This window comes from Schistocerca cancellata, chromosome 5, assembly GCF_023864275.1.
Source record: "Schistocerca cancellata isolate TAMUIC-IGC-003103 chromosome 5, iqSchCanc2.1, whole genome shotgun sequence".
NCBI lineage: Eukaryota > Metazoa > Arthropoda > Insecta > Orthoptera > Acrididae > Schistocerca > Schistocerca cancellata.
This window is the reverse complement of record NC_064630.1, coordinates 41,550,135-41,569,473: the sequence shown is the minus strand read 5'-3', so window position 1 is coordinate 41,569,473 and position 19,339 is coordinate 41,550,135. Positions and strand designations below refer to the sequence as shown.

The following is a 19,339-nucleotide window of genomic DNA, read 5'->3' as shown; positions in this document are numbered from 1 at the left end:
CAGTGAGTGTATTTATATACAACTTTACATCCCCTCTATGTAAGGTAGACAAAGTCACTCCCACAGCCGGGGTGTGACCATAATTATCTGACCAATCAGAGTATGTTTTTGAAAATAGAACTTCATAAGAGACAAGCATCATTCCAAAATGACAAAAATTTTAAAACAAAATTTGGAGTAAATACCACAGGGAATCTAGACAAATCAAAATTTATATAACAATGATGAAATTGGTGAGTCTAGATAATTGACGATCTTTAACACAAGCAGGTAGAGCAACTAATGTCATTCTAAAACGATATGTATTTAAAAAATAATCAGCTAGAGTATTTAATGCTCTGTAGGTGCACACATTATCACAGAAAGATTACTGACTCGGGCTATATTACTAAACAGCAAAATCAGCCACCAGGTCCCAGTAACACTTTATCTGTCTAATAATTTCCAGGGGTAACAAGAATTTGGTTTTCAGTATTTCATATAATTACTAAGAAAATGTTAAAAAATTTATAATGATGTCATAATCTACGCATTAAGAGGTATATTCTTACAAATGGTTTAACATAGACAGTAAAGTTCTAAAGTTAGAAACTGTGTACATGTCTTGAGGCAGCGTAATTCATGGCATCGAAATTACCCACACTATATTCAACCTTTATTTGTGAATCAGAGCACTTACTGACTTCCAACAAACTTTACACATAATTTCAAATCTTTTTGAAACTTTTTCTCAATATAACCCCCACAAAATAGTTAAAGGAAAACTGCATTTTCGTTGTTGATGCAGTACAATTTCAGCATCAGGCATTACATTTTAATTTATTATTGCTTCTCACTATTTCTGTAAGACTCATTTCCAGCTGATGACCTATTACAGTCTGTTCCTCGACAAAGGTAGTCAAATCAATAGCTTTAACCATTCTCTGGACAGAGGCATACTCTACGTGGTATCGCCCCAAGAGATAACCCCCCACAAAATAATGAAAGGAAAACTGCATTTTTGTTTTGATGCAGTACAATTTCAGCACCAGGCATGACATTTTAATTTATTACTGCTTTACTACAAATTCTATTTGCAACATATTTTGCAGATGATATCTACAAACACAGCTGTATGTACCTGAAAAATTATATCATTGTACGACTCACAGTTAAAGAGACATGACACCATAAACATTGAGGTGTGTGAAAGACTAGCTCATTTTTTTAAAAATGGAGCTGCTTTATACATGGGAGTTCTATTCTTTAAAGAAACATGTGTGTGTGTGTGTGTGTGTGTGTGTGTGTGTGTGTGTGTGTGTGTGTGAGGGGGAGGGGGGAGGTTACTGAGATTTTACAAGAATACAGAAAGACTTTTCTTTCAAACCTGTGAAAAATTTATACTGTTAATGATGTTAGTGCACTCTGACTGAGCAATAATCTACAAGTTTACAGAAGTATCAGTCCTTGCTATAGCCTGTTATAATTTTCATTCTCTTCACACCTGTTCTAATGTACTTTTTACATCTTTGTCAACATTGCGCACATTTATGAAAAAATTTATATGTGAGGCACACAGATTGGTGTCAGTAACTAGTAACAGTCAACATTAAAAGGCACTGCAACAGTGCACATGTCAGCCAATTCCAGATGACACTAATATACAAGGTGTCCAAGGAGGAATGCTGAATATTCAGGGAAATGACAGGAACAATCCTTTGAAGCAAAAGGTCTAGTAAACATGGGGTCAAAAATGCATACCTTAAGAGCTAAGAACAAATCTTCATCTTTGATGTGGCAAAACAAATCTCTTTTACTACAAGCTCTTGATTTCCTTGTTTTGAAAGGTGGTAGTAAGGACCAAAATAAGAAAAATTCCCTGTAAATATGGCTTCTAAAGTGCATATATTAAGAGCTATGAGCACTTGTTCATCTCCACAACTGTGAAATTCATCTCTTCTACTGAGCAAATATTCGTAAACCTTAACATGTGCATTTTAGAACCCAAAAATCAAATAATAGAAAATCCAGGATGGACAAAATCAAACAATGGAAAATCCAGGATCGGAATGTAACAATATTATGTGAAGGAAAGTTGCTACTCACCATATAGCTGAGATGCTGAGTCGCAGATAGGCACAACAAAAAGACTCTCACAATTACAGCTTCCAGCCATGGGCCTTTGTCAACAATAGATAAAAGTGACTGTGAGAGTCTTTTTGTTGTGCCTATCTGTGACCCAGCATCTCCGCTATATGGTGAGCAGCAACTTTCCTTCTCATAATACTGTTACATTTTAGAACCCAAGTAAAAGAGAGAGTTTTTTCTTGTTTGATATATACTACCTCCTCCACAAACATGAAAGGGAAGAACTTGCAGCAGGAGAGACTTGTTTCACAATACTGAATCTGAAGAAGGGCTCACAGTTCTTAAGAAATGCATTTTAGAGCATGTTTACAATACTTTTTTGCTTCAAATGACTGTTCTTGTTATATCCTTCAATACTGACCATTCTGCCTGTGACACCCTGTATATAATTAGCAATAAGTCACACGTAGAAGTGTGATCTGCTACAACACGATTGATAAGTTTGTGACATTAAAACTACAAAAACAGTTTCTGGATATATACTGATGCATAGCAATACCTGCAAGAGGGAGCTGGCTCGTTTCTCCCAAAATGTACGGCATCCTACAGCTGTAATCATAGCTGATGCAGTTGCTGACACATAAGCAACACCTAGCTGTGTTGTTGTCACATCAGAATTTGCATTTCTATTTGTGTAGTTAACAAGAGCATTGAACGACTGGTTCACCCACTGCCAAAACACTACTGCTGTGGATGTCCTGGAGAAGAACAGTGGGGAAGAATTGATTAAAATGTTATTTTAAAAGAGATATAATAAAGTTATTACAAAACACAGATTTACATAAACCTAATCAACAATCTTCAAAGGAATGAACCCAAAATATACACAACAATCCAATAAAAATTTAATAAAAGTTTTCAAACAATGGAAACTCGAGGCTGGAATATCCACAATTTAGGAAAAGATAGATTGCTACTTACTAAAAAGATGACACATTAAGTTGCAGACAGTGACAACTAACAGAAACCTACAAATAAGCTGTTAACCAGAAAAAGAAAGAGAAACACTCACCATTCATTCACACAAGCAAGCACACCTGAGGCATCTCACAATGTGCCCGCATGATGTACTTGCTTTTGTGAATAAATGGTGTGTGTTTTCTTTCTTCTTCTGACAAAGGCTGTGGCCAAAAGCTTATGTGTAAATGTCTTTCAATTGTGCCTGTCTGCAACTTAACTTGTCATTTTTACAGTAAACAGGAATCTACCTTTTCCTATATTGTTAATAAAATATTTTGCTAGCCAAGCAACAACACATGTACAAATGAATAAAACATATCAAATGCATTACTTTTTCAGCCTGTGGAGTGTGGAAAAAGAGAGGAAATAACTGGAAAATATGCGATTGCTGGGGGCTCAAGTGGAAGAATTAAGAAATATTAAAAAGCACAAGACAATTAAGAAACAGATAATGAAATTATAGCAACCAATGGCTTTCAAAAAGCTGAGAAGTAAGTGGGGATCCGATAAGTTATATATAAAGGAAGTATGAATGAAACCAAAACTGTGAGCAACATAGTGAGCTAAGAACTGAAGTACTACTGTTACAGAAGGGGAGAGGAGAGGGGTGGCAGCAGGTAAGAATCCAGCTTTCCTACATAGTTAAGAAGCCATCATGATTATCACTACTGTGTTGTTGTATAGGGTGAGAGAGAAAGAATGGACATTTTTATAACAGATAGTATTCAGGCTCAGGTAGTAGGAGTGGAGGGGGACTGGTGTGATTATGTGTTTGGTAGCTCCTGCCATTTTGTTTAGTCGAGGTCATGGAGCCTTTGGCTGTGCAGCACCGCGTGTTTGCTTACGATAGTTTTGTGCATAATAATGAGCCTGTCGTTGCAGTTCAGCACGAGACATGATAGGGTTCCCACACGTAACACCTTTTTTCAATTGGGTTGAATCATTTTGTTTATGTGGAACAGTGATGAAAAGAAAACCACCAGGGGCTCCTCACTCAGTACGCACTGCAGAAAATGTTGAAGGAGTTCAGCAAGCCATAGTCTGTAATCTTGGTCAATCTGCTAGGAGACATTCTGCTGAACTGCATCTCAGTAATCATTCAGTAAGTTGTATTTTGCATATTGATCTAGGATTCATCCCTTCAAAATGGTCATGGTGCAACAATTTAATCCTACATATTATGAACAGCGGCTAAATTTTGTTCAAGATATGGAGGCCATATTTGAGCAAAATGACAATATTATTTTTTTGTGAATGATGAAGCTCATTTTCATTTGAATGGCATGGTAAATCATCAGAACTGTCATTATTGAGCCACTGAAAATCCAATGAGAGACCATTATATAGTTCCAAAGTGACTGTTCAGTCTGCTGTGACAGGTACAGATGTTATTGGTCCATACTTTTTCCAAGATGATAGTGGGAACACTGTAACCGTAACCTCAGAACATTATAGACAGATGATCACTAAATTCTTCCTAACTTAACTATGAAGAAAATGTATTCCTATCACGGGAATTTGGTTTGAGCAGGATGGGGCCGCAGCAGGAATGTCAGTGGAAGCTATTTGGACTGTTCTTCATGATTGCATCATTTCCTGGTTTGGTGACATTAGTTGGCATCCTCATTCCCCAGGCCTGTCCATGTGCAACAACTTTTTGTGGGGTTACCACAAGTCATGTGTATATGAGCATAAACCACATACACTTGAAGAACTGAACGAAGCAGTTCATGTGGAAGTGAGTGAAAGACAACTTCTGAGAGCGGCTTGAGAAATGCATTGATGAAAATGGCCGCCACCTGGGAGGCATTGTTTTCAAGCATTAATTTTCTAAGATGGCAATATCATTTGAGTATTATTCTGTAACTAAATTTTTTAAAGTGTAACTAATGGTATATTGTTTTTTTTTAACAACCATTCTTTTTGCCTCACCCAATATTTTCACTACAAAAGTGTACTGAGTGTTAATATAAATTTGCAGGGTGTCATAAATAGTCACTACCCATCAGGGTTTCTAATCTTGAAGAATTGCACATCCTTTCATTGGAAAGACTGTTCATTTTTACGTAAATATTGTGACTGAATGCCTGTAACTATTGATAGTAGGTTGGTATATGTACACAATTTCTGCCTTCTAAATGCTGGTGTTCATTTTGTTGATGATATCTGATATCTTCACTTTAGACCATCGTCCGAGGCATACATCTACATCAAACTAGGAAAGACATTGTGATATGGTTTAGAGAGAGATGGTAAGAATTACCAACATTTGTCACTTACAAAAGGCATATAATTTGACCACTTCACTCGTACAGCAAGATGAAACACCCAGACTGTTTATTTACAATCATACAATGATCACTGCTCCCACCATTGGCCTAAGATTATCAGAGATCACGAAATGGAGCAGAAGTTAAGTAATTATGGAATTAGAAGCAAGTTTAACAGATGGATCCAATCATATTGTGGTGAAACAAGGACTGTACAACTGTGAGAGATACATAGGTGAGCGAATGTGCCAGGACTTGCGCCAGTTCACTACTACTAGCACCACATCAACATAAAACACCTGTGCTTAACAAACAAAGGACTGAACCATAAACCTAAGAGCGAAATTATAAATTGAAATAATTTTTCCAAACTTTGTCAGTGTATGCTTCAGTATATTAATATTAACAGTGTGGAGTCTCAGAATGATCAAATGAATATGTTTCACTAAAAATATTATTTTAAGAAAAAAATAAATGATGCTAAATAATGAAGCTAGAAAGCTGACAATTGTTCAGAGGGTGAAATGTATGTCACAATCAAAAGTTACAACCCTCAACTTGATACTGGTGCAATATTTTGGTCAAAATTGACGATTTTTTTTTCTTTTTCAAAAAATTGAAGGCACTAAATATTAGACTCAGAAAGGTAAAAATTTGTATGTAGCATCAGTTTGATATAAAATTACTAAATATGTAACAGCAATAAGCTATCTCTATTAGTTTTCAAGTAATTTACTAAAAACTAAATTTGGAATTGAAACTTCCCTATTCATAATAGATTAAGCATCATTTGTTTTTCTTATAAGAAGTTCTAATTACAGCACTTGATTACACTGATGAAATAATACAGCTGTACCAAGTTTCAAGACTTTACTGTAAATAACAATCATTACAAAGAATGTTATGTTCTAAAATCTGTAGCAGGCAAAATTTGAATTTTTCAGTAACTAAAGCAGAGAGAGAGACGCAAAGACAACTCTCTCTCTCTCTCTCTTTCACACACACACACACACACACACACACACACACACATGACTGGACTGCAGCCTCTGGCAGCTGAAGCCACACTGCGAGCATCAGCAGCAGTGCATGATGGGAGAGGCAACTGGGTGAGAGTATGGAGGAGGCTGGGGCAGGAAGGGAGAGGGATGGCAGGGTGGGGTGGGGGACAATGAAGTGCTGCTGGGGAGCGCAAAGGACCAGGTGGAGAGACAGTAGGGCAGCAGTTGGGATGTCAGATAGAAGGCAGGGGAGGAGGGGGCGGGGGGGGGGGGGGAGTGCAAGAAAAGGGAGAAGTAAAAATACGGAGTGTGTTGGTGGAATGAGGGCTGTATGCTAGAATGAGAACAAGGAAGAGGCTGGATGAGTGCAGTTCAGAAAAGATGGTACTCGTGGGAAGGATCCATATGGTACAGGCTGTGCTCAGCAACGCTCAACAACACAGTGGTCTACTTGTTTCTTGGCCACAGTTTGCCATTCATGCGGACAGACAGCTTGTTAGTTGTCATGTCCACATAGAATGCAGCACAGTGTTTGCAGCTTAGCTTGTAGATTACATGACTGGTTTCACAAGTAGCCCTGCCTTTGATGGGATAGGTGATGTTTCTGAGTGGACTGGAGCAGGTAGTCGTGGGAGGATGTATGGGACAGGTCTTGCATCTAGGTCTATTAGAGGGATATGAGCTATGAGGCAAGGGGCTGGGAGCAGGGGTTGTGTAGGGATGAATGAGTATATGGTGTAAGTTCAGTGGACAGTGCAATACCACTGTGGGAGGGTGGGAAGGATAGTGGGCAGGACATTTCTCATTTCAGGGCATGACGAGAGGTAGTCGAAACCCTGGCGGAGAATGTAGTTCAGTTGCTCCAGTCCTGGGTCGTACTGAGTTACAAGGGGAATGCTCCTTTTTGGCCAGACAGTGAGATTTTGGGAGATTGTGAGAGACTAGAAAGATAAGGCAAGGGAGATTTGTTTTCGCACAAGGTTTGGAAAATAATTATGGTCTGTGAAGCCCCCTGTGAGATTCTCAGTATATTTCAAGAGGGACCACTCGTCACTGCAGATGCGACAATCACTGGTGGCTAGGGTGTATGGAAGGGACTTCTTGGTATGGAGTGGGAGGCAGCTGTAGAAGTGGACGTATTGTATATGGTTAGTAGGCTTGATATGGATGGAGGTACTAATGTAGCCATAGGAATGTTAGAGTAAAGGGAGGTGGCACCAACAGTGACGAGCAGGGCACCGTGTGGTAAAGGGGCAGGTGTGCGTCATCTATTTCCGACAAAGGCCTTATTGGCCGAAAGCTTATGTCGTGCGTATCTGCAACTCAACACTCCTTTCAGAGTATGCTGATGCAATAGTTCCCTACTTAACAATCATTTACAACCACTCACTCGACAAAAGATCTGCACCCAAAGACTGAAAAGTTGCACAAGTCACAACAATATTCAAGAAAGGTAGTAGGAGCTATCCACTAAATTACAGGCCCATAACATTAATGTCAATATGTAGCAGGATTCTGGAGCACATATCGTGTTCGAACATTATGAATTACCTTGAAGAGATCGGTCTATTGACAGATAGTCAACATGGATTTAGAAAACACCGTTCTTGTGAAACACAACTAGTTCTTTACACACATAGAGTGTTGAGTGCTACTGACAAGAGATTTCAAACTGATTCTGTATTTCAAGATTTCCATACGGTTTTTGACACTGTAACACACAAGCAACTTGTAATAAAATGGCATGCTTATGGAATATCATCTCAATTATGTGACTGGATTCGCGATTTCCTGTTAGAGAGGTTATAGTGTGTAGTAACTGATGGAAAGGTTCTGCTGCTAGGTAGTTCTCATGGCAGAGGTGTGGGCCAGCAGTTCCAGGAAGTGCTGGGGAGTGAGAACCAGGTCACCAGCACTGTGAAGCCTATGGCAGGGTTGGCTCAGGTTATGTAGGAATTTTATGAATGAAGACCAGGTAATGATAGTGGGTGGAGTAGGGAACAGTCTTGACAGGGAAGGGGAATACGATGTAGGTGGTGACCTGGTAAAGGTAGCAACTCAAACTGGCAGCACTAATGTGCATTTCATCCAACTGTTTCAGTGTCATGATTGGCCTCATCTTAATGCGGCTATTAGGTGTGTTAACATGGGGCTGGAGAAGGCACTGATGGCAGAGGGCATGGGTCACATTTCAGTAGTGCCAGTTAGGTCTATCATTAGATCAGGTTTCACTAGGCATGGCCTGCACCTCAGTAGGTATGGGAAGGGGAGGCAGGCAAAGCTTATAGGTGACAGTGTAGAGGGTGGAGGTGGGATCATTCATAGAAAAAGCCCTGTAGTAGTTGGTATTGGAATTGCACCTTTTTTTAGATTGAAGTCAGCTGATAGGTACACCCACTTAAAGGAAGACCATCTAACTAAGGGCTCACCTTCAGAGGACATCATGTTTCCAAGCAGAGAAGGCATTAGCATATTTCATCAAAATATAAGAGGTATTAGATATAAACTTAGTGAACTGCTTATAGGTGTTGACTCTGAAATTATTGGTATATCTGATCACCACTTAAATACACTACTGGCCATTAAAATTGCTACACCACGAAGATGACATGCTACAGACGCGAAATTTAACCGACAGGAAGAAGGTGCTGTGATATGCAAATGATTAGCTTTTCAGAGCATTCACACAAGGTTGGCACCGATGGCGACACCTACAACATGCTGACATGAGGAAAGTTTCCAACCGATTTCTCATACACAAACAGCAGTTGACCGGCGTTGCCTGGTGAAATGTTGTTGTGATGCCTCGTGTAAGGAGGAGAAATGCATACCATCACATTTCCGACTTTGATAAAGGTCGGATTGTAGCCTATCGCGATTGTGGTTTATTGTATCGTAACATTGCTGCTCGCGTTGGTCGAGATCCAATGACTGTTAGCAGAATATGGAATCGGTGGGTTCAGAATGCCGTGCTGAATCCCAACGGCCTCGTATCACTAGCAGTCGAGATGACAGGCATCTTATCCGCATGGCTGTAATGGATCGTGCAGCCACGTCTCGATCCCTGAGTCAACAGATGGGGACATTTGCAAGACAACAACCATCTGCACTAACAGTTTGATGACATTCACAGCAGCATGGACTATCAGCTCAGAGACCATGGCTGTGGTTACCCTTGATGCTGCATCACAGACAGGAGCACCTGCGATGGTGTACTCAACGACGAACCTGGGTGCACAAATGACAAAACGTCATTTTTTTGGATGAATCCAGGTTCTGTTTACAGCATCATGATGGTCGCATCCGTGTTTGGCGACACCGCGGTGAACGCATATTGGAAGCGTGTATTCGTCATCGCCATACTGGCGTATCACCCGGCGTGATGGTGTGGGGTGCCATTGGTTACACATCTCAGTCACCTCTTGTTCACATTGACAGCACTTTGAACAGTGGACGTAACATTTCAGATGTGTTACGACCCGTGGCTCTACCCTTCAGTCGATCCCTGCGAAACTCTACATTTCAGCAGGATAATGCACGACTGCATGTTGCAGCTCCTGTACGGGCCTTTCTGAATACAGAAAATGTTCGACTGCTGCCCTGGCCAGCACATTCTCCAGGTCTCTCACCAATTGAAAACGTCTGGTCAATGGTGGCCGAGCAACTGGCTCGTCACAATACGCCAGTCACTACTCTTGATGAACTGTGGTACTGTATTGAAGCTGCATGGGCTGCTGTACCTGTACACACCATCCAAGCTCTGTTTGACTCAATGCCCAGGTGTATCAAGGCCGTTATTAGGGCCAGAGGTGGTTGTTCTGGGTACTGATTCCTCAGGATCTATGCACCCAAACTGCTTGAAAATGTAATCACAAGTCAGTTCTAGTATAATATATTTGTCCAAAGAATACCCATTGATCATCTGCATTTCTTCTTGGTGTAGCAATTTTAATGGCCAGTCGCGTAATTTGACAATTCAGAGGCTTCCTTTACCAGGATATAGATTAGCTGGCTGTTTTTCAAGGAGTTCCTTGTGGGGTAGGGTAGTAGCCATGTACGTAAAACACAGTATTCCATTTGAGTCCATAGACATATCATGGCACTGCACTGAACAGGTATTTGAATGTTGTGCAGGGGCAGTTGAATTTAGTAAAACTAAACTTCTAATTGTTGTTCTTTATAGGTCCCCTAACTCTGACTTCAGAGCATTTCTGCTCAAGCTAGAGAGGCTTGATTCACTTAACAGTAAGTACCAGAAATTTGTTGTGAGTGATGACTTCAATATAAATTTTGTATATGATGGTACAAGAAAAAGGAAGTTGATAAATCTCCTAAATTCATATGATCTGGTGCAGACTATTTTTTCCAACTTGGGTGCAGGGGAACAGTAGTGCAGCCATAGACAATATTTTTATTCATTCTTCTTTATTAGATGGGCATTCTGTTAGGAAAAGGGTGAATGGCCTTTCAGACCATGATGCATAAATTTTAACATTAAAAGGCTTCTGTACTCAAACAAATGCCACATATAATAACAAATTATGTAGCAAAGTTAACCCAACAGCAATAGAGAGTTTTTTAAGCCTCATCAAGGAACAAGAGTGGCAGGAAGTTTATAGTGCCGATAACATAGATGACAAATATAATGCTTTCCTTAACACAATTCTCATGCTCACTGAGAGCTGCTTCCCATTAAAATGTTCTAAACGGGGTACTAGCAGTAAAAGGCAGCCTGTGTGGCTGACTAGTGGAATAAGAATATCATGTAGAACAAAGTGGGAATTACATCAAAATGTTAGGAGTAATCACAATCCAGCTACAGTAGCCCATTACAAACAATACTGTAGGGTGCTTAAAACATTACTGGGAAGGCAAAGAGTATGTAGTATGCAACTAGAATAGCTAATTCACAGAATAAAATTAATACCGTATGGTTAGTAGTGAAGGAAGTGTCTGGTCAGCAGCACAAGGTCGATGATATAAAGTCAGGACATAGTAAAAATATTCCTGTTGCTGATAAATCAGATATAAGTCAGTATTTAAAAATAATTTTTGAGCATTGCTGGTGAATTAAATAAAAATTTAGTTTCTACAGGGAATCATATAACTCTTCTGGAAAATGCCTTTCCAAGATTGATGTCTGAAATACTCCTCTGTGATGCAGACAAGGCTGAGATTGAGTCAATAATTAAATCACTGAAAACTAAGGACTTTCATGGATATGATGGAGTGCCTAGCAGAATATTAAAGTACTGTGCTGCACATGTTACTCCTGTATTTAGCCATATTTGTAATTTTTCCTTTAGGTATGGTCAGTTTCCTGAATGATTAAAGTACTCAGTAGTAAAGCCAATTTATAAAAATGGAGAAAGAGATAATGTAGACAATTTTAGACCTATTTTTATGTCATCACTGTTTGCTAAAGTTATTGACAAGGCTGTGTATGTAAGGATAATTGATCATTTTATATCACATGATTTGCTATCAAATGTACAGTTCCGTTTTAGAAGTGGTTTAGCAACTGAAAATGCCACATTATCTCTTCTCTGAGAGGTATTGGATGGATTAAACAAAAGGTTTCGAACACTAGGCAAATTTTTGATTTAATTAAGGCGTTTGATTGTGTTGATCACAAAATATTGCTCCAGAAGGTGGACCATTATGGAATACGGGGAGTAGCTCACAACTGGTTCACCTCTTACTTTACCAACAGACAGCAAAAGGTCATTATTCACAGTGTTGAGAATGGCTGTGATGTGGGGTCTGAGTGGGGTTCGGTCAAGTAGGGGTGTCCCAGGGATCAGTGCTGCGGCCATTCCTGTTCCTTATTTATATACATGATATGCCCTCTAGTATTACGGGTAACTCTAAAATATTTTAGTTTGCTGATGCTTGGTAGTAAATGATGTTGCATGCAACATTGGCTCGGTTTCAAATAGTGCAGTTCACGACATAAGTTCATGGCTTGTAGAAAATAAACTAATGCTAAATCACAGTAAGACTCAGTTTTTACAGTTTCTAACACACAATACAACAAAACCTGACGTTTTAATTTCACAGAATGGGCATATGATTAGTGAAACTGAACAGTTCAAATTTCTAGGTGTTCAGATAGATAATAAACTGTTATGGAAAGCCCATGCTCAGGATCTTGTTCAAAGACTTAATACTGCCATTTTTACGATTCGATCGGTAACTAAAGTGAGTGAATGTTTGACACAAAAATTAGTCTACTTTGCTTATTTTCATTTGCTTATGTCGTATGGTACTATATTTTGGGGTAACTCTTCCCAATCGAAAACGATATTTCTGGCTCAGAAACAGACGGTTTGGGCAATAACTGGTGCAAGTTCATGAACCTCTTGTCGACCCATGTTCATGAATCTGGATATTGTGACACTGGCTTCTCAATATATATATATATTCCTTACTGTCATTTCTTGTAAACAGTATTAGCTTATTCCCAAGAATAAGCAGCTTTCACTCAGTTAACACTCGGTGGAAATAAAACCTGCATTTGGATTGGACTTCCTAAACTCTTGTGCAGAAAGGTGTGCACTATACAGCTCCATCTATTTTCAGTAAGTTACCACTAGAACTCAAAAATCTTAGCAGTAATCCAGGCACTTTCAAATCTAAACTGAAGAGTTTCCTCATGGGTCACTCCCTCTATTCTGTCAAGAAATCCTTGTAAAATTAAGCTGATTCTTGTGGATTGAATTTACTTAAACTTATGGCTTCACTTTTTTCAGGTTCATAAACATTTTATTTTTATCTGTTATTAGTTTTATGTTGTAATTTCATGTACTGACACGTTCCAAGACCTTGGATATTTGCTCTTCAATTTGGTCCTACGGAACTTGACGTGAAAATAAATACAAAAAAAGTCATCGAGCAAAACAGAAGTTATATCTGGCGTTCCCCAAGGTAGTGTTACAGGCTCTCTGATGTTCTTATCTATATAAATGATTTAGGAGACAATCTGAACACTCATCTTAGATTGTCTGCAGATATTTATTGTCTAGTGAAGTTGTCAAAAGATCAAAACAAACTGCAAAATGATTTAGAAAAGATATCTGCATGGAGCAAAAATTGGCAACTGACCCTAAATAATGAAAATTGTGAGTTCATCCACATGAGTGCTGAAAGGAATCCATTAAACTTTGGTTACATGGTAAATCAATCAAAACAACAGGCCGTAAATTCAACTAAATACCTAGGAATTACAATTACCAGCAACTTAAATTGGAAAGAACACATGGAAAATGTTGTGGGGAAGGCAAGCCAAAAACATTATTTTATTGGCAGTACGCTTAGAAAATGTAACAGATCTATTAATGAGACTGCCTCTTTTGGAGTACTGCTGGTTGGTGGCCGGCCGGAGTGGCCGAGCGGTTAAAGGCGCTACAGTCTGGAACCGCACGACCGCTACGGTCGCAGGTTCGAATCCTGCCTCGGGCATGGATGTGTGTGATGTCCTTAGGTTAGTTAGGTTTAAGTAGTTCTAAGTTCTAGGGGACTTATGACCACAGCAGTTGAGTCCCATAGTGCTCAGAGCCATTTGAACCATTTTTTGCTGGTTGGTCTGGGATCCTTACCAGACAGGATTAATGGAGTAAATTGAGAAAGTGCAAAGAAGAGCAGCACATTTTGTGTTATTGGGAAATAGGGGATATGGCGGTTGATAGCAGATGGTTCCACCTGGCGGTCTGCTGCACCCATATACAAATATAGCCAGAGAGGCAGAGAGAAGAGACACTTCGCTCTAAGATATCAACCTGTCCATGTTAGTCAGACACCTGTAAGTGCTGTGCCTCAGATGTCATCATAGCCAGGCTGCTACCAAACACGTTTTTGGTAAAAGTAGGAAGTGAACTGTGAGTTAGTTTGGGCAGAGGTCATTGTTGGCAAATGGAATAAAATAATAATTGGATTCTTTTACTGACCTCCCAGTTCAGATGATACAGTTGCTGAAAGGTTCAAAGAAAACATGAGTTTGATTTCAAACACGTACACGACTCAAACGATAATAGCTGGTGGTGACTTTAATTTACCCTCGATATGTTGGCGAAAATACATGTTTAATTCCGGGGGTACGCATAAAATATCACCCGAGACTGTGCTAAACGCATTCTCTGAAAATTATTTCGAGCAGTTAGTTCATGAGCCCGCATGAGTAGTAAACGGTTGTGAAAACACATTTGACCTCATAGCAACAAATACCCCCCCTTGAACTACTGACCTTGCCGTTGGTGGGGAGGCTTGCCTGCCTCAGATAGCCGTACCTTAGGTGCAACCACAACGGAGGGGTATCTGTTGAGAGGCCAGACAAACGTGTGGTTCCTGAAGAGGGTCAGCAGCCTTTTCAGTAGTTGCAGAGGCAACAGTCTGGATGATTGACTGATCTGGCCTTGTAACACTAACCAAAACGGCCTTGCTGTACTGGTACTGCGAACGGCTGAAAGCAAGGGGAAACTACGGTCGTAATACTTCCCGAGGGCATGCAGCTTTATTGTATGGTTAAATGATGATGGTGTCCTCTTGGGTAAAATATTCCGGAGGTAAAATAGTCCCCCATTCGGATCTCCGGGAGGGAACTACTCAGAAAGATGTCGTTATCAAGAGAGAGAAAACTGGCGTTCTACAGATCAGAGCGTGGAATGTCAGATCCCTTAATCGGGCAGGTAAGTTAGAAAATTTAAAAAGGGAAATGGATAGGTTAAAGTTAGCTATAGCGGGAATTAGTGAAGTTCGGTGGCAGGAGGAACAAGACTTATGGTCAGGTGAATACAGGGCTATAAACACAAAATCAAATAGGAGTAATGCAGGAGTAGGTTTAATAATGAATAGGAAAATAGGAATGCGGATAAGCTACTACAAACAGCATAGTGAACGCATTATTGTGGCCAAGATAGATACAAAGTCCACGTCTACCACAGTAGTACAAGTTTATATGCCTACTAGCTCTGCACATGACGAAGAAATTGAAGAAATGTATGATGAAATAAAAGAAATTATTCAGATAGTGAAGGGAGATGAAAATTTAATAGTCATGGGTGACTGGAATTCGGTAGTAGGAAAAGGGAGAGAAGGAAACGTAGTAGGTGAATATGGATTGGGGGTAAGAAACGAAAGAGGAAGCCGCCTGGTAGAATTTTGCACGGAGTACAACTTAATCATAGCTAACACTTGGATGAAGAATCATAAAAGAAGATTGTATACATGGAAGAAGCCTGGAGATACTGACAGGTTTCAGATACATTATATAATGATAAGACAGAGATTTAGGAACCAGGTTTTAAATTGTAAGACATTTCCAGGGGCAGATGTGGACTCTGACCACAATCTATTGGTTATGAACTGCAGATTAAAACTGAAGAAACTGCAAAAAGGTGGGTATTTAAGGAGATGGGACCTGGATAAACTGACTCAACCAGAGATTGTACAGTTTCAGGGAGAGCATAAGGGAACCATTGACAAGAAAGAAATACAGTAGAAGAAGAATGGGTAGCTTTGAGGGATGAAGTAGTAGAGGCAGTAGAGGATCAAGTAGGTAAAAATACGAGAGCTAGTAGAAATCCTTGGGTAACAGAAGAAATATTGAATTTAACTGATGAAAGGAGAAAATATAAAAATGCAGTAAATGAAGCAGACAAAAAGAAATACAAATGTCTCAAAAATGAGATCGACAGGAAGTGCAAAATGGCTAAGCAGGGGTGGCTAGAGGACAAATGTAAGGATGTAGAGGCTTATCTCACTAAGGGTAAGATAGATACTGCCTACAGGAAAATTAAAGAGACCTTTGGAGAAGAGAGAACCACTTGTATGAATATCAAGAGCTCAGATGGAAACCCAGTTCTAAGCAAAGAAGGGAAAGCAGAAAGGTGGAAGAAGTATATAGAGGGTCTATACGAGGGTGATGTACTTGAGGAAAATATTATGGAAATGGAAGAGGATGTAGATGAAGATGAAATGGGAGATACGATACTGCGTGAAGAGTTTGACAGAGCACTGAAAGACCTGAGTCAAAACAAGGCCCCGGGAGTAGACAACATTCCATTAGAACTACTGACGGCCTTGGGAGAGCCAGTCCTGACAAAACTCTACCATCTGGTGAGCAAGATGTATGAAACAGGTGAAACACCCTCAGACTTCAAAAAGAATATAATAATTCCAATCCCAAAGAAAGCAGGTGTAGACACATGTGAAAATTACCGAACTGAACTGTCAGTTTAATACGTCACAGCTCCAAAATACAAACGCGAATTCTTTACAGACGAATGGAAAAACTGGTAGAAGCCGATCTCGGGGAAGATCTGTTTGGATTCCGTAGAAATGATGGAACACGTGAGGCAATACTGACCCTACGACTTATCTTAGAAGCTAGATTAAGGAAAGGCAAACCCACGTTTCCAGCATTTGTAGACTTAGAGAAAGCTTTTGACAATGTTGACTGGAATACTCTCTTTAAAATTCGGAAGGTGGCAGGGGTAAAATACATTGAGCGAAAAGCTATTTACAATTTGTACAGAAACCAGATGGCAGTTATAAGAGTCGAGGGACATGAAAGGGAAGCAGTGGTTGGGAAGGGAGTGAGACAGGGTTGTAGCCTCTCCCCGATGTTATTCAATCTCTATATTGAGCAAGCAGTGAAGGAAACAAAAGAAAAATTCGGAGTAGGTATTCAAATCCATCGAGAAGAAATAAAAACTTTGAGGTTCGTCGATGACACTGTAATTCTGTCAGTGACAGCAATGGACTTGGAAGAGCAGTTGAACGGAATGGACAGTGTCTTGAAAGGAGGATATAAGATGAACATCAACAAAAGCAAAACGAGGATAATGGAATGTAGTCGAATTAAGTCGGGTGATGCTGAAGGAATTAGATTAGGAAATGAGACACTTAAAGGAGTAAAAGAGTTTTGCTATTTGGGGAGCAAAATAACTGATGATGGTCGAAGTAGAGAGGATATAAAATGTAGACTGGCAATGGCAAGGAAAGTGTTTCCGAAGAAGAGAAATTTGTTAACATCGAGTATTGATTTAAGTGTCAGGAAGTCGTTTCTGAAAGTATTTGTATGGAGTGTAGCCATGTATGGAAGTGAAACGTGGATGATAAATAGCTTGGACAAGAAGAGAATAGAAGCTTTTGAAATGTGGTGCTACAGAAGAATGCTGAAGATTAGATGGGTAGATCACATAACTAATGAGGAGGTATTGAATAGAATTGGGGAGAAGAGGAGTTTGTGGCACAACTTGACTAGAAGAAGGGATTGGTTGGTAGGACATGTTCTGCGGCATCAAGGGATCACCAATTTAGTACTGTAGGGCAGCGTGAAGGGTAAAAATCATAGAGGGAGATGAAGAGATGAATACGGTAAGCAGATCCAGAAGGCTGTAGGCAGCAGTAGGTACTGGGAGATGAAGAGGCTTGCACAGTATAGAGTAGCATGGAGAGCTGCATCACACCAGTCTCAGGACTGAAGACCAGAACAACAACAACAACAAATAATAATCCTGAGTTAATAACGATATAGAGATTAGTGAACACAGGGTTGTCGTAGCGAGATTGAATATTGTATTCCCCAAATCCTCAAAAAATAAGTTAAAAATATACCTATTCAATGAAGCAGATAAAAATTCACTTGACGCCTTCCTGAGAGACAATCTCCACTCATTCCAAACTAATAATATAAGTAAGTGTAGACCAGATGTGGCTTAAATTCAAAGAAATAGTATTGGCAGCAATTGAGAGATTTATACCAAATAAACTAACAAACAACAGAGCTGATCCTCCTTGGTACACAAAACGGGTAAGAACACTGTTGCAGAAACAACGAAACAAACATGCCAAATTTAAACAGACACAAAATTCCCAAATTGACGATCCTTTACAGATGCTCGAAACTTAGAGCAGAGTTCAATGCGAGATGTCTATAACAGTTTCCACAATGAAACTTTGTCTCGAAACCTGGCAGAAAATTCAAAGAGGTTCTGGTCGTATGTGAAGTATGTTAGCGACAAGAAACAATCAATGCCTTCTCTGTGCGATAACAATGGAGATACTATTGTAGACAGTGCTGCCAAAGCAGATTTACTAAACACAGCCTTCTGAAATACCTTCACAAAAGAAGATGAAGTAAATATTCCAGAATTCAAATCGAGAACAGCTGCTAACATGAGTAACGTAGTATCCTCGAACTAGTGAAGCAACTCAAATCACTTAATAAAAGCAAGTCTTTAGGTCCAGACTGTATACCAATTACATTCCTTTCAGAGTATGCTGGTGCATTAGCTCCATACTTAACAATCATATACAACCGTTCACTCGACGAAAGATCCGTACCCAAAGACTGGAAAGTTGCACAGGTCACACCAATATTCAAGAAAGGTAGTAGGAGTAATCCACTAAATTACAGGCCCGTATCATTAATGTCGATATGCAGCAGGATTTTGGAACATATATTGTGTTCGAACATTATGAATTACCTCGAAGGAAACCGTCTATTGACACACAGTCTACATGGGTTTAGAAAACATCGTTCCTGTGAAACACAACTAGCTCTTTATTCACACGAGGTGCTGAGTGCTATTGATAAGGGATTTCAGATTGATTCCGTATTCATGGACTTCCGGAAGGCTTTTGACACTGTACCACGCAAGTGGCTCATAGTAAAATTGCGTGCTTATGGAATATTGTCTCAGTTATGTGACTGAATTTACGATTTCCTGCCTGAGAGGTCACAGTTCGTAGTAATTGACGGAAAGTCATTGAGTAAAACAGGAGTAATTTCAGGCATTCCCCAAGGTAGGCCCTTTGCTGATCATTATCTATATAAACAATTTGGGAGACAATCTGAGCAGCCATCTTTGGTTGTTTGCAGATGACACTGTCATTTATTGACTAATAAAGTCATCAGAAGATCAAAACAAACTGCAAAACGATTTAGAAAAAATATCTGAATGGTGCGAAAAGTGGCAG

General features: G+C 39.6%; 1 protein-coding gene across 7 annotated transcripts in view; it reads right to left on the bottom strand.

Moving 5' to 3' along the window:
* The window catches only part of LOC126187323 (sideroflexin-2), a 182,228-nt gene that overhangs the window by 108,101 nt on the left and 54,788 nt on the right, over positions 1-19,339 (bottom strand). For all 7 annotated transcript variants that reach the window (XM_049928340.1, XM_049928339.1, XM_049928341.1 and 4 more), the window contains exon 4: positions 2,627-2,825. In XM_049928340.1, the coding sequence (XP_049784297.1) occupies positions 2,627-2,825 (199 nt within the window). The remainder of the gene's footprint in view (positions 1-2,626; positions 2,826-19,339) is intronic.